The 14893-nt window shown below is 40.8% G+C and overlaps 1 protein-coding gene across 1 annotated transcript in view; it reads right to left on the reverse strand.

Moving 5' to 3' along the window:
• Window positions 1-288: 288 nt before the first annotated feature.
• The window catches only part of LOC147032725 (decorin-like), a 38685-nt gene continuing 24080 nt past the window's right edge, over window positions 289-14893 (reverse strand). Inside the window, exons 5-7 of the mRNA XM_085870573.1 lie at window positions 13971-14064; window positions 11684-11822; window positions 289-2348 (exon numbers count right to left, since the gene is read on the reverse strand). Of these exons, the coding sequence (XP_085726699.1) occupies window positions 2151-2348; window positions 11684-11822; window positions 13971-14064 (431 nt within the window). The 3' untranslated portion in view covers window positions 289-2150. The remainder of the gene's footprint in view (window positions 2349-11683; window positions 11823-13970; window positions 14065-14893) is intronic.

The raw sequence follows: 14893 nt of genomic DNA on the forward strand, positions 1-14893 counted from the left end.
GGTCGGTCTTGCAACGCTGCCTTGCTGGACGCCAAACTCCAGAGGGAGAACTTGAAGCATAATGTAATCGTTCGGAACCTGTTGTTTCGGTAAAGATAAAATATTTTAACCATTCATGGAGGGGCCCATTAATACCATTAGCAAACAGTTTGGATAGTAAGGCTGGGTTGCGAGACAATTTCGAAAGCTAAGCAGATGTCCAGAGATATGGCATGGCCCTGCTCTTTAATTTAAGGTTTTGAGCATCTTTCGGTTGTTGGGTTAAAACAAGCAACATGTTCATGGCAGAACAGTTTACCTTTTATTAATTTGAAACACTACATCAATAGTGAAATTACAATTCTTGTATTATCTCTCATGAAATACTACCTACCAAATAAAAAACAAAAAAAAAATTCATATTCAACTTTCTCCAAAATTCAAAACTAAAAATAATTTCTACGTATCATGTGAATATAAATCAGATCAAGTTTTTTTGCATCCCTATCTGAAGTGGATCCAGCATTTTAAAATATAAAGAAAAGTGGGCAGTTGGGCAGGAAGGTGGGAGTATCCACCTGAGCATAAAGAGAAAATACATTGACTCATGGATGTACATTGCCATTGTGGTGTCCATAATTGCTTGAGAAAAGCTCATTAGAATATTTACTTAATTCACGTATGACAACTGAATGAACTTGTCATCATGCATTTTTTATCAGGAGGTGGTTGGGTTGGATGGAAGAAGGGGATAGGGATGTCTCTGGGATCCAACTGTCGGGAAGAGGGGGGTAAGTTGAGCCATAGGGTAAGTTGAGCCACCCCGACTGGAAGTGTCAGGATGGAGAGAGGTGAAAGGTGGTGCCATCTATTCATAACAAGTCACATACTATGCTTGTTGATGGAAGGAAAAAGCAGTTTTAGACAATGGAGAACCATGCAGCGAAGAAAATCCGACTATCGGCAATAAAAGTGGAACTTGCTGAAACGGCTGTGTGGTTTCCTAATATAATTACTCCAAAGATTTCGCCTAATCCTCAGGGGCAACCAACAGTTGGTATAGTAAGCTTTCATCCTGACCTGTTCTATTTGGCTACAATTAATTAGTTTGGCAGGCTGCTGCTTTTATGACCACCAACCCTCAACATGGAAGAAGATGTCCAGAAGAACATGGAGAAAAATTCAAATTTGTGTGGAGAATGGAGGGAAGCATCCAGATAAATTATAATTGTGCACATAGGGACTTTGTGGCCACTTGTACGGACGACAATTGTGGCTGACCAGTAAACCAAACTACTGAATATGTCATTATAGGTCAACAAACTGTAAAATGTGTGAGTTGAATATCTTTTCCCAGAATGACCTTTCTTTGTCATATGCAGCAGATCACCTTACCCCAGGACATGCATCAACTTACTCAATCAATGGGGTAAGTTGAGCCGTTTGAGTGTTTTTTTTTTTTTTTACTGCTTCATTATGACGTTGGTGTTGATCCTGCTTAACTAATTTCATGGCCCACGAACTGTGCACGTGTACTTGCTGTGTAAAAAATATATATATATATGTCATCTTCGACTATGTGATACCTTGGAGTCTCGATCAACATCACCAAAAAGTGGCTCAACTTACCCCACCTCTCTCCCTCTCTCCCCTACATGTATCTTTGTGAGAGAGCAATTATCCAGGTAATCTAACATCCACTCGGGACCTTGTGAGAGTGGTATTGTTATGTTCATAGGCAAGCAGATTGCAATGTGAAGATCCAAGGTTGCCACCTGAATTTGCTTCAGCTGCATTTCTTAAAGAAAGATTATACGTCCTTAACACCATGCTATAAACCCAACACGACAACAAGCAGAAATAGAAGATGAATCTCGCCTTACATTTTGTGGCCAATGAAATATTACATACGCAAAATGACAAAACTTTTGACACCCCCTCCCGAGTGTTCCCAAAGTTTGAAACATCACCTTTTTTTCAATAATCAATACCCTTCCTTTTCTCAACTTTTTACTTTTCTCAAACCCCCTGCCCTCCCTCCTGCATATGTAATATATACCTGGCCCCTTATGAAACATGTACAAAGCACCACACCAACGACAAAGAACTAATGAAAACTGATTAGAATTTCATTCAATCGTTGCACTTGTTCTTTTTCATTTGATTTTGCCTTATTTTCGTAGGTTCCCAAGTTGAAGAGCCCCGTTTCCTGCAGTGCAACGGTAGATGGACGGTGGAACGTCCCAGTAATGAATGGGGTTTCCATAAAGGCTTATGGCTGTGTACAGGGTCTTCTTCACTCGACCATTGGTTCTGCAGAACGCTTCAGCATCCAAAGCTGAGATGTCATTGTTGTGTAGAAAAACCGCCTGCCCATCACAGAGAGAAAGACCACCCACATGTGTTAAGTGAGTGCATGTTAATCCAAACATCGACTGTCACATTGTGTTATACTGGACAATTAACTTGTATTTTATTGATGACAAGAGGGAATTTGGAAATACAACAAACATACAACGAAATCCTTCATCTGTTGTTGAAAAACATTCAGTAAAATTGTTAGCTTTTGGAACTTTCTGAAACTTTCTTTCTGAGTCTCACAGGGAGGGCGACGCATCGATGTGTGTGCCGCCCCTCAGATGGACGTTAAGCATGGGATCCCGTCTGCCAGCATTAGTTGGTGAATGTTGAAGATCTCATGGTGTCCTTCGCGAAGAGTAGGCGAGCTATCGTCAGCACTCTGACCAAATTACAAATTCCTGCTCTGACTCCCTGTGTTGGAGTGGCGACCCATCTAGGAATGCAACCCGAGCCAAGAAACTGCATCGGCAGAACCGACACAGTATAAAGCATTGTACATTAACAGAATATCATGAACCGCTCACCATTCAGAATAGCTTGTGCCCGAATAAGCTTTTGAATTCTCAAACCACCCCTTTCATTCATCCTCATCAGATATGTCGTTGAATAAAATTTTCCACAGCTCACTTAAGCATAGAGTTTCTTCCACATCTTATGCTAGTGGTCCTGATACCCAGTTGTCAGTTGGATGGTATTTAAGAGGTTGAATTAACAAAGTGTCCACCAGTTTCATTCCAGATTGGTGGCAACATTGGCAATTTTATCAAGATCTAACAAAGTAGTAATTCATCAATTTTATGTTACCTTCGATAATCTCTTACATTGTATGCAAGTCTTTTTTATTCTCGAATAACCTCGCTGTCCAAATGATGTTATTACCCTCGCCAAAAGAGAGGGTATTGCATTTTGGGTGATCGCTAGACTAGACTGTATGTATGTAATGGACAGCTCTGGAGGCCAGAGGAGTCAATCGATTTTGATGAAACTTGACAGGTAGGTTCATACCAGGATCGAGTTCTATGCTTTTGAGCACCGTTGCTATGGACACCACCGTTGCCTCGCAACGGGACTTTAAAATTTTTGAAAAATCCCCCCCCCCCAATTTTTTTTCGAAAAACAAAAATCGGCTTCCGCGATTTTATGCGCACTATAATCAACCTCTTTGTCAAAAATTTTCAGCCTAATCCGTGAAAAACTGTATGACTAGTAGGCAATTTTATAGCGACCACCCATGTCGCCTACCGGCTTGTAGGTCTGTTTGTTTGTTTGTCTGCACAGAACCTTAGTGTTTTTCTCTGCAACCGCTTGTCGGATTCAGATGAAATTTTCACCATTGGTGCGACGACTCAGGTAGAATGTTTTTATGACAATTATGACGCCATAAGTCACGTGGTGTGCAGCAATGTTGGAAAAATGGAAAAACTTCGGACCTCTGTATCTCTGAAACAGCACCAAGGAAAAAAACTTGAAACTTGGCACACGGAAAAGTACTCCTCACGGGGAATAAGGACGTTTTCTTTATGACGTTGTAATTGTATATGTAGAAAGCTACATCTGATCAGTATGAAAACATTTTGAGGGTCATTTAGAGATGAAATGGTCCACAAAAAAATGTATATGCTGTCATCAGTCACTTGATTCAGCAGCCATATTGTTTTAAAAAAAAAACCTTTGAAAATCTTCTTTTCTGAAGTGGCAGAACAGATCGAGGTGAAACTTTACACGTATGACCGCCTTTCCATGAGGAACACATGACATCATAGGTCACATGGTTTGTCCTGATTTTTTTTTCTTATATCTTCAGTTTTCTCCAATTGATGCTCTGTACTCTCCTAATAATTATTATGTTTTATAAAGTTGTATTTTGTGAAGCCCTTTCATAGATTGCGAAAAGTACGTAAATTCTTTTTTTTTGTTCTTCAGAAAGATGTAATTTTTCCTCATGATCAATGCATGTGGGACGTACAAAAATATTGAGGGGAGAGACGCTCACAAGAGTTAAAGAAACATCTCTTGAGCTTTCAATACTGTCTGACAGCAAGCCTTACTTTCCAAGCTGTTTGCTCATGGGATGCAGGGACCACTCCTTGAATGGTTATCAGATTTTTCTCTTGATCAGAAGCAACAGGATGCTATCGCTCCTGACGGCATTGTTTCAAGGTCTCCTCCATGAGGCTGGTGTCGAGCAAAGCAGAATTTTATGATCGACATTATTCTTGGTGTTTAATAATGACCTCTCTGCTTTCCTTCATAATCCTCTGCATAATTTTGTGGAGCACTCCACCCTGTGCAGAACACTGCACCACAAATCTGATAGGCAGTCTACAACATATCCATCTCAACATATCTGGAAAATAAGTTATTGGTCAGCTACCTGGAACATGTTTGTCAACAATGGATCATTCCTGTGCTATATTTGTCTCTCTACAAGGATTGGCTTTTGGACCCACCAGTTTACTTCTGTGACCAATGCATTGAAGAGATGCTCGGCCTCACAACCTGTATTGGCCAGATCATATCTCCAGACTTTCTTATAAGATAGGCCAACACCTCAGTATTTCTTGCATAGCTAACTCCATTCTGAGCCACGCAGTGCACAGAATGGAGTTAGCTCGGTCTTCATCTGAAGTCTTGTACAGTATAAGGTCTTCATCTAAAGTATCATGTAGAATGGGTTCCCAATCTGGGCTCTCCATGGTTCCCAGGAGATAGAGTCCATGGCTCTCAATGTAATTCGCATATCTCAGCAGGAAGCTAAGTACCAATATCTGCGTCTCGCCAAATGCAGACAGGTTAATAGACTCTTGTTTTTCAATTGCCTAATTTCTGGCCTTGCTGAATTCACCCTCTCATCCATTCTTCCTGAATCCCACAGTTGGTTACCCTCCCCACTCTAAACTGAATGCTCATTTTCATTCCCCCTTCATGCCATTGAATCGTCTGAGGAACCGATTGTCTCTCTTTGTGGCTGTTGTCGCATGATCCTCCTTTCTGGCCTTCAGGAGTGCTGCACATGAGCACCTCATGCTTTTTTTCCATACCCACCTCTGCTCTCTTGACCTCAATTTATTCCTTTTCTGCCACTCATCTACTCATGTGTGATGTTTTTGTCTCCCTGTTCCCTTTTTATCCACATTGGTTGTTGAGGAGAGTAATCTGAGAAACTGTCGTCATCTGTCGTTGAACTTTTATCAGTCTAGATTTATGTACACAAAAATTAATCCGATAAATTTCACCAAGAACTTTTGATTTAAAAACAAAATAAACCAATGTCACCCGCAGGTTGACCCATATCTTGCCAAAAGGTGACCACGTGTGACTTCTTTAAGGTCACACTGAGGTGAACAGAGCTGCTATCCACCAGGAGCGACTCCTTGAGAAATATCTGCCTACGAGAGATTCCGATGAGAATCGTTCTATAGAGTAACCATGAAAAATATTCTTTTGCCTCATAACGTCACCAAATGACGTCATAATGTCTCAAGCTTGACATATCTAGAAAGCACTCATTGATGTGTTCAATTTGAGGTACTACACGATATGGTTCCTAAAACTCGAAAATTTGACCTTGGGGTCAAATATGTTTGACCTTCGGCGCTAACCATGAAGGTCAAGGCCAATCGCCACCAAAAATTAATCAGCTGAGCGCCAGACCATGAACTATATTCCCATGAAGTTTGAAAACGATCCAATCAAAATTACTCAAAAAATAAGGGTTTCGTCGACTCCCCTGATTTGCGACAAAGTGACCTTGACCTTTGACCTTGACCTTCAAAATCTTATGCGCTGAAAGGGACCTCGTATAAGCCTCTGATATGCAAAGTTACAAAAATTTCCAATGACAACTGTGCTCTGCAGAGTGATTTATACGTGATTACAGACCAAAAAAAACAAACAAACAAAAAAAAAACACATGAAGGTCAAGGCCAATCGCCACCAAAAATTAATCAGCTGAGCGCCAGACCATGAACTATATTCCCATGAAGTTTGAAGACGATCCGATCAAAATTACTCAAAAAATAAGGGTTTCGTCAACTCCCCTGATTTGCGCCAAAGTGACCTTGACCTTTGACCTTGACCTTCAAAATTTTGTGCACTGAAAGGGACCTCTATAGGCCTCTGATATGCGAAGTTACAAAAATTTCCGATGATAACTGTGCTCTGCAGAATTTTTTATACGTGATTATAGACAAACAAAAAAAAAACAAAAAAAAAAACATACAAGCTGACTAACATATCTTGTAAAACTTCGTTTTGGCAAGATAAAAATCTAATGGTTCATAAGAAAGGAATATTTCCTTACAAATTATGGACACTTTTATACTAAAAATTGTGTGTGTGTGTGTGTGTGTGTGTGTGTGTGTGTGTGTGTGTGTGTGTGTGTGTGTGTGTGTGTGTGTGTGTGTGTGTGTGTGTGTGTGTGTGTGTCAGTGTGTCAGTGTGTCTCCTCCATCACTGCAACACCATAAAACCTAGCAGCCTGAAACTTAGCACACATACAAAGAACACTCTAAGGAAGTGCATGGCTGAAAATTGGGAGCTTGGGTTAATGAAAACACCCCTTTTGAAGATAATTAATGGCCTTATTTAATTATATCCCTTATCAGGCGCATTCTCGGTCACCACTCTCTATGGGGTCTGAAGACATATCCTAGATAACTTCACTAGGGTCTGAAGCCACCATGTTTTTTGGACTGCTCAACCATGCCTCGACTTGGAAAGGGCCACAACAATTTCTTAACGATAAAGTATTTTTTTCCACTTTCCTCACTCATATTATCGAATGCCTGTTCATCATAACTATGGATCACTGCATACATCGTTTTTTAAAGTATTATAGTTTTCAAATTAGGAGCTTGGAGCGATTTCATGCATTCTATGGTTATGATATTCCACGATCTACTCTCACAGACTAATCAAAGTATATCGTCAAAATATGATTTCTTATTTGAGGATCGGATATCATGCGGACTAAAGAAGTGTTGAAATTTTGAGTGAAATCTGATAATTTAAAGAAATAATGAGTCTTATAACTAAGCCAATATACCTATTTACTTTAAGCAAGCAAGACTATCATCCCTCCTTCTCCACATATAAACAAGAAAATGTGAACTTTCCAAAGCATTAAACTTATCTTTTTCACCTGTTTTGAGTATTATATGGAGTGAACAAAAGATTTAAGAATGTGCCAAAATGAACCAGGTTAATTGAGCTAAATGATTTTATGCATTCATTGCTTTACCTTGTGGGCTGTCCCACAGAGGGACTGCTTATCCATAGCATCTGCCAGATCTGTATCTATATTTTCAGAGGTTTTGGAGGTTGCTCTACAAGGAAACAAAGCAAATCTGGTGAAAAAAACTGACGTTTTAAAATAAAGTTATAACTTTTGCGCGGACCAAGAACCGATGTACCATATGATGCGTGCACAGATGAGCAGGCAAAGTAGCAGATTATCTGCGATGTTTATTTCATGGGTGGTTAAACTTTGTGATGTCTCCAGAGTTGTTTTATATTAAACAGCAACTATTTTGTGGATAAAGTCAATATTTGAACAAATTAATTTAATTTCTTTAACTGCAGCGGTGCGGTGAAGACCGGCTTTAAAAGTTAAAGGGCTCCTAAATGTTATGCAGCTGTAGTCTGGCCAGCTGTTCCCTATCAACCATTTAATTGGAATGCTTGCTTGAGTGCTCAAACCACTTACTGAGCACCTATTGATGACAGTACCATGCAACGTCATTCTGAGCGAATCGTTCACTCATTGTGGATGCTTTTGCCGAGTTTATGCTCCGTCACCCTGAGCAAGTGATTCGTGCTCTGTCACCCCGAGCGAGCGGTTTATGCTCCATCACGCTGAGTGTGTGGTTCGTGCTCCGTCACCCCGAGCGAGCGGTTTATGCTCCATCAACCTGAGCGAATGGTTCGTGTTCTGTCATCCTGAGCGAGATTTTGTGAAATAACACCTGATTTCTGAGCCGTTTGCCGTATTAACGTGTTTTCTAAATTACCGAGCGAAACTTTTTTCCACCCATCACACGCAGCTGTTCTTCAAGATTAATGTTTGTGAACATATCCTTGAAACGTCTATATAAATGCAACGTTGTTTTTCGGTGAAAGCTACTCAAGGTTTCTGGGTTGTATACAGTAAATACTGCAGTTGGAAATCACAATGAATCCAATCTGCCGATTCCAGAAAAATTGCCAATATCAGCCAAGCACGTGTGAGTGTGTGTGTGTGTGTGTGTGTGTGTGTGTGTGTGTGTGTGTGTGTGTGTGTGTGTGTGTGTGTGTGTGTGTGTGTGTGTTGTACATAAAGCATTACATATTCTCTCTGCTAACTCTCATACACCTATCTATCTATCTATCTATATCTCTCTCTCTCTCTCTCTCTCTCTCTCTCTCTCTCTCTCTCTCTCTCTCTCTCTCTCTCTCTCTCTCTCTCTCTCTCTCTCTCTCTCTCTCTCTGTGTTTCTGTACACATGCGGACGGTGGTTATGTCTGGACGGTGTTTACCTCCAGACACATCTGGGCGGTATTTATGTCTGGACAGGAGTTTGTCTACAGACTTCTCCAGATGGGAGATTGGCTCCGGACGGGAGTTTTTTTTCTCTGGACTTGTCCGGAAAGGAGTTTGTCTCTGGTTGGGAGTTTGTCTTCGGATGTGTCCGAGCAGTGTTTGTGTCCTGACTGCTTGACTCCGGGTGCATCAGGTGGGTTTTGTCTCCAGATGTGTCTGGGCAGTGTTTGTCTCTGGGCCGTGTTCATAGTATGACCAGTAGAAAATGGATTTCAGACATTCTTCTGTTTCCATGTTTCCTGTTATTCTCTACAGAATCATTTTAATAAGATAGTATGAACCATAATTAACACTCCACCGCATGTCTGCCTTCCCTTCCTCTCACCTCACATTGTCTTCCCTTCCCCGACCCTGGTTCAGTGTCCCACCCCTCCTTGCTCCCCCGCCCTCTTCTCTCCTCAGTCTCTCTCCCCCATCCCTCTCTCCCTCTTCCCCCTCTTTTTCTCCCTCACCCTTTTAGTATTCTCTTCAGTAAAATGACGGGTGTTATTTGCCAGTACAAAAGAAGAAGTGGTGTTTCTTCAACTATTGTGAGCATCTCATTTCGACCGATAACATTTTGAATGATCATCATAATGTCATTATTCGCCTTTGCAGAGAAGCCCAAAATGACTCCTCTCTTGGTTGTTTATAGCATTAGATCCAAGTGGTCAAAATATCCAGAGATAAAAAAAAACCCCATGATATACATTCCTGGAAAACATGCACACATTGTTACAAGCTCGAGGTGCATATCATCGTGTTTTCTCTTTGTTAAACTTAGGAATAGTTGTTCATTTTGAAAGAGTATTACTTTGTTGATATGTTATAAATCTTGTCTTTATCTGCTCATGCAAGTCTTTTAGTCTGTGTTTTGTACTATCTTCATCAAACAGTTGGGTTCAGTGAACAGAGCTGACATGGTGAATAATTGGAGTGAATTCCAATGGTGAATAATGGCATTAACCTGTTTTTGCAGCTCATGCCAAATGGAAATGCCTGAGATCATTTTGCCTCACCGGATGGGGATTCATTAAAAGTCATTGATAGACTCAGGAGAGTACTTTTGGGGTTTCTTCCCCTTATGGAATGCTTACAAATAAAGTGCGCTTAAGAGGTTGATGTCTTGTAACTCTGCAGATGCAAATGGCACAATAGAAGTTGCATTCCATTAAGCTGAGAAAAGAAGGTGATGAAATAACCATGAGACTGTGCATCAAACAAAGCTTCAGGGGAGGGATATTACTGATGTGGAGACCCACAGAGTCTTCTTTCTTATGCAGCACATAGCTGTGGGGCAGCATCATTGGCTGAGGGTGCGGCTATGCCACTGATGCAATGCCCTCTGCATGTTAGGGCAGGAACTTGGAATTTGTTCAGGGTGCCGGGGATTGCTCGCCTATTCTCCGCTGAGGAAACCATTGGATATTTAACGTCCACTAACTAATGCAGGCAGACGGGACATCAAGTTTAACGTCCATCCGAGGGATGGCATGCACATTGATGAATCACCCTCTCTGTGAAACACCGGGATGACAGTTGGTAGCAGAGCCGAAATTCGAACCCAGGCTAGACGGCTCAGAGGCGAGTGTGTGCCTTGAGGTGAAGGTATTGGTCACACTGCGAGCAAGCTTTCTTAAAACCCTCAGCCAAGCTGGTGAGTAAAAGAACAAAGAAATGCTTTGACTGATAGGTGTTAAACCTCGAGTACTGTTCAACTCGCTAATGTATGTCTGCAAGTTGGCGTAAACATTTTTGACGCTTTGCAGTACTGGTTGGCACAGCAGACAATGATATATGTATACCTTCTCTGTAGTGGATTAACACTTCGTTAACCCTGGATGGGTGTACCCCAAGGTATACGCATCCGTACAGAATGGTATACCCAGGTGTACACCTATCTCTGTTTAAAGTTATTTGAGTACGATCAGGTTTGGCACCATTTCTCCAGTTTCCTCTCCCAGTAAGCTTTTCCGTTCTTGAGTCTTTATACCAGTCGTATTAAAGCAGCTTTGTTTTGTTTACTAAATTTCAGTGTACTCCCAATTGGGATTGCTTAATGAAAGTGTATACCTCGATACAAGGTAATCACATGATTCCACCAGAAGTGACACCATTTTTGTTGGGCAAGTTAATAACAAACTTTTTCAGAAATAAAGATGGAGTTGTATCGAAAACGGTTCACTTCCTGTGCTTCTGCCGTAAGGAAAAAAAATAAATGTAGCTTGGTAATTGTTGCAGTATGGTGATAGCTACATTTGACCGAGAAAAGTATCTCACTGCTGAAGCTCCTCATATCTTGACACTATCTCCTTCCCTGCCTCGCAACTGGCTCTACACGTATCGTAAGTCCAACAGATTTCAAAACATGACAATGAAATGTAACCTATACATGTCGAATCATTCTTGACTATCGTCTTTGACTTTCTCATTTACCGTACCCTTAAGGAGCACATTGGACCATGAGCAAAAGTCAAATCGGTGCAGCTCGAAATTATAACTCTTCCTGTTCTGCACAATGTGGTGATTTATATGGATTGCAAAGAAAGTAACTGACGGCTTGTAACCTTGAATGATTCATGCTTCAAATACAGTCTGCATTCTCACGACCTTTACCCTGTAGGACGATCCAGTAAACATGCAATGTGTGTAGTCAACCTGGGTGCAGCTGCTACTGCAAAGAGCAATATGAAATGAGAAATGAGAATCTATTCTGGGCCCAGCAGGGCTCTTGTGGGCAGACTGGATGCATCAGGGTGAACATGTAGGGATGGAAGGCCTCACCCGTGTATATTTCAGGTTCCGCAGATCACGGGGGACGGTGGTGAGTTTGTTGTCATTAAGGTGTACTTCTTGAAGATTCCGTGCGCCTTCCAGGCTACCATTAGCCACTGCCGTGATGGCGTTATGGCCTAGGCCTAATCTAAAGGGTGGAGCAAGGAAATGGCAAGTTATGAAGTCGTGGACGAGATCACCCTGTGGGATAATAAAATATATTGTTTTAAACCAAGAGCAGCAATAACCTAGAGCTGGTGTTTTTATTAGCATTTGATTATTATCCACAGGACTGAATGTCAAGGATCCGATGAAAATAAAAAAATTGGTAATGTATACCCAGTGACAAATAAATGTTTTACCAACAAATGAAATCGTAGTTCATTAGGATGTCGTTGATTACATTGAGATGCCATCTCTAGATATCACAAACAAGATATACGAGAGAATTCCGTTTGATTGATTGTGCAATCTTCAATCTATATCATGCCTCGTATTAGGTCAATGCACGTTCCTCTCGATCTTCCTGGCAAAACATTTAAGTTGTTTTAACCATTATTCAAAAGGAATTATGGAAACACGCATTGCCCGATGGGAATTATGATTTTTTTGCATTCAATTTTCTCTTCACACTCAATATGACAACATTTATACATGAACTATGTATTTGTGCCATACATTACCCCAAGCTCCAAGCAGTTAAAACTGAGCAATATGGTTGGAGTTTTGTGTTTGCTTTTATTCATCACAGACCTCTGTTCCTGCAGTAAATCTTCCCAACCATTTTCCATCAAACTTATTCAAGTCGTCTCACCTGTACATGCTTCCAAAACATTAATGAAAGGTGAACCCCATGTGATGTTGAAACCACAGTTATCTCATACAATGAACTTGGGCTGGGAAATAGGCATATGCCGATATGAATGGGCATTCAAAAGGTTCTGGAAACACAATACTCAGAATAGTCCAGGACACACCAACATATTGTTTTCCAAAAACATAAAAATGAGTAAATTATTAATAGTAAGATGTCTGACAGAATAGTACAGAGGTAATGTACTTGCAAGTCTAGTTTGGGGGTAGTTTTGAGCTGTCCACTTGCGTATCTAGTTTTGAGCTGTCTCGTCTGTGTTTGATTCCCGAACCAATTATATACTCTCTCATTGGTGCTTCCCAGGCAGAAAGTTGTATCAGAAAGTGCACTGCACCTCAGTAGGACGTTAAGCCAGGTGTGCCGTCTGCTCGTATTAACCGGTGGACTAAATTAAAATAAATCACACTGTATTTTGCGAAGATGGTGCGTTATCTCCGAAAGCCTCACCAAATGACTAATTCCTGCCGAAATTAGCTTCAGTCAAATGTTAGGCCGGGCCAGCCAGTTCGTGAGAGCCTTGGGGCAATATCTTTCCCCAGCTGACCCTACAAGGATGTGGGAATGATTGAGGTCTTTAAATAAGTTATAGAGATAGGATTACTGAGAAAATGTATAATACTGTATGTAAGTGTTTCTTGAAAATTTGGTTTCCAGGTGCTGGACTGTTGTATCTCGTTCATAGAACCTTTTGAATGCCCCATGTGTGCAACTTTGAAAGCTAAATAACATGTTCTGCCATTTTCGTATGTAGAACTAGAGTGGCAGTAGGTAGAGCGCACACCTCCGCAAGGCTGAACAGTTTACAGTTTGTATACCACACTGATTGGCCAGATCTACATCCGGACCTGAACCTAAATCAAATCGGCTTGTTCTTGTCACTAACCCAACTCATCCACCAAGTTTTGTCATAATCTGTCTCTAACTTTTTGAGATATCATGCTATCAGCGATATGTCGTTTTTGGCCCATTCTCTCAATGGTGAAGAATCACTTTTTAAAAATTCGAGTATCCAGATCCAGATCTTCACCATAAGTGAAGCAATTCGCCCTTGTCACACATGCAACCTGTCCACTAAGTTTCATCCGAATCCGTCACTAACTTTTAGAGATATCCCGCTCACAGACAGAAAAGCAGTCAAACAGACAGACAGACAAACAGGGGTGAAAACACAACCTCCATCCCCCTTCTGTGGCGGAGGTAACGAGGACAACAAAAAAACTGCTTTTTCATGGAACTTTAAAATATGACATTTTGCCATGAACATTCAACAAAGGATAATACATTTCAAACCTGTGAGCACATGCAGGTTGTACACGATGGAAACGTTGCATGAAAAAAACAGGATCTCAAAGTGAAAACCCAATCCCAGCTGAACGATGTGAGATGAGCTGTGGTTTGACCTTCTGGGTCTGCTCTGCTTACTTGCTTAAGTGGGCCAGTCCCTTGAGGTCGCCATCATTCACTGTTGTAATTTTGTTGCCGTCCAGGTGAAGCTCACTAATGTGGCTTGGCAGTCCTGGTAAAAAACAATAACAACAATTTTTTACCTGAATCAGCTACATCCTGCCGTATACTTGCACATGACAAAAGTGGTAGCAATCATGGCATGCCATTACACAAACTGGATTTTGTTACATTTGCTGTTTCCCAAACATTTTTTTGAGGATTTATATGCAATTAAAAACCACTTTTTGAGATTCCAATTGGTCGATTTATAAAGAATAAATAAATTTTTTAACAAGGAAATTAACGAAGAAGCAAATGCATAAAAATGATCACTGACTTGACAGTTGATCACAACACCAAACAATTGTGATGATGAGAAGTAACAAAATACAAATATGGAATGTAAGAAAATAAACAAACTTCTATCATTCTACCAGACGATGGCAATGTGTTTAGAGGATCCGCTCTGAGAATGGGAGGTCGGTGGTTTGACCCTGACCTTGGTGACTCGGTCACACCAAGCAGTCTTTGAAAATTGCACGCGCTGCTTCCCAGATAGCAACGTGCATTCAAATAAATGTTGAACTAATGCCTTCAACATGATTCAAATACATTACACTGCCAAAAATATGTTTGTGTTTTTTTTTTTTTAATAAGAAAGTGTTTTCTTAAAATAAGAAGAAAAAAGAAAACCATGAGAAATTTTTTTCTTGCTGAAAGAACATTTTTCTTATTTGAGGAAAATATTTTCTTATGAAGAAAATTATTTTCGGCAGTGTACACCTCGCCATCTCGCTTGACACTCAGTGTTTAGACGATAGAGCACGGATAAAGCCCGTGGGTTGGCATCTAATGGGGTAGGGGGATTTGTCCTCAATTGCCTCACTGGTTGTGGAGAG

The sequence above is a fragment of the Eptatretus burgeri genome, chromosome 2 (assembly GCF_056783735.1).
Source record: "Eptatretus burgeri isolate ZD-2024b chromosome 2, Ebu_testis_v1, whole genome shotgun sequence".
NCBI lineage: Eukaryota > Metazoa > Chordata > Myxini > Myxiniformes > Myxinidae > Eptatretus > Eptatretus burgeri.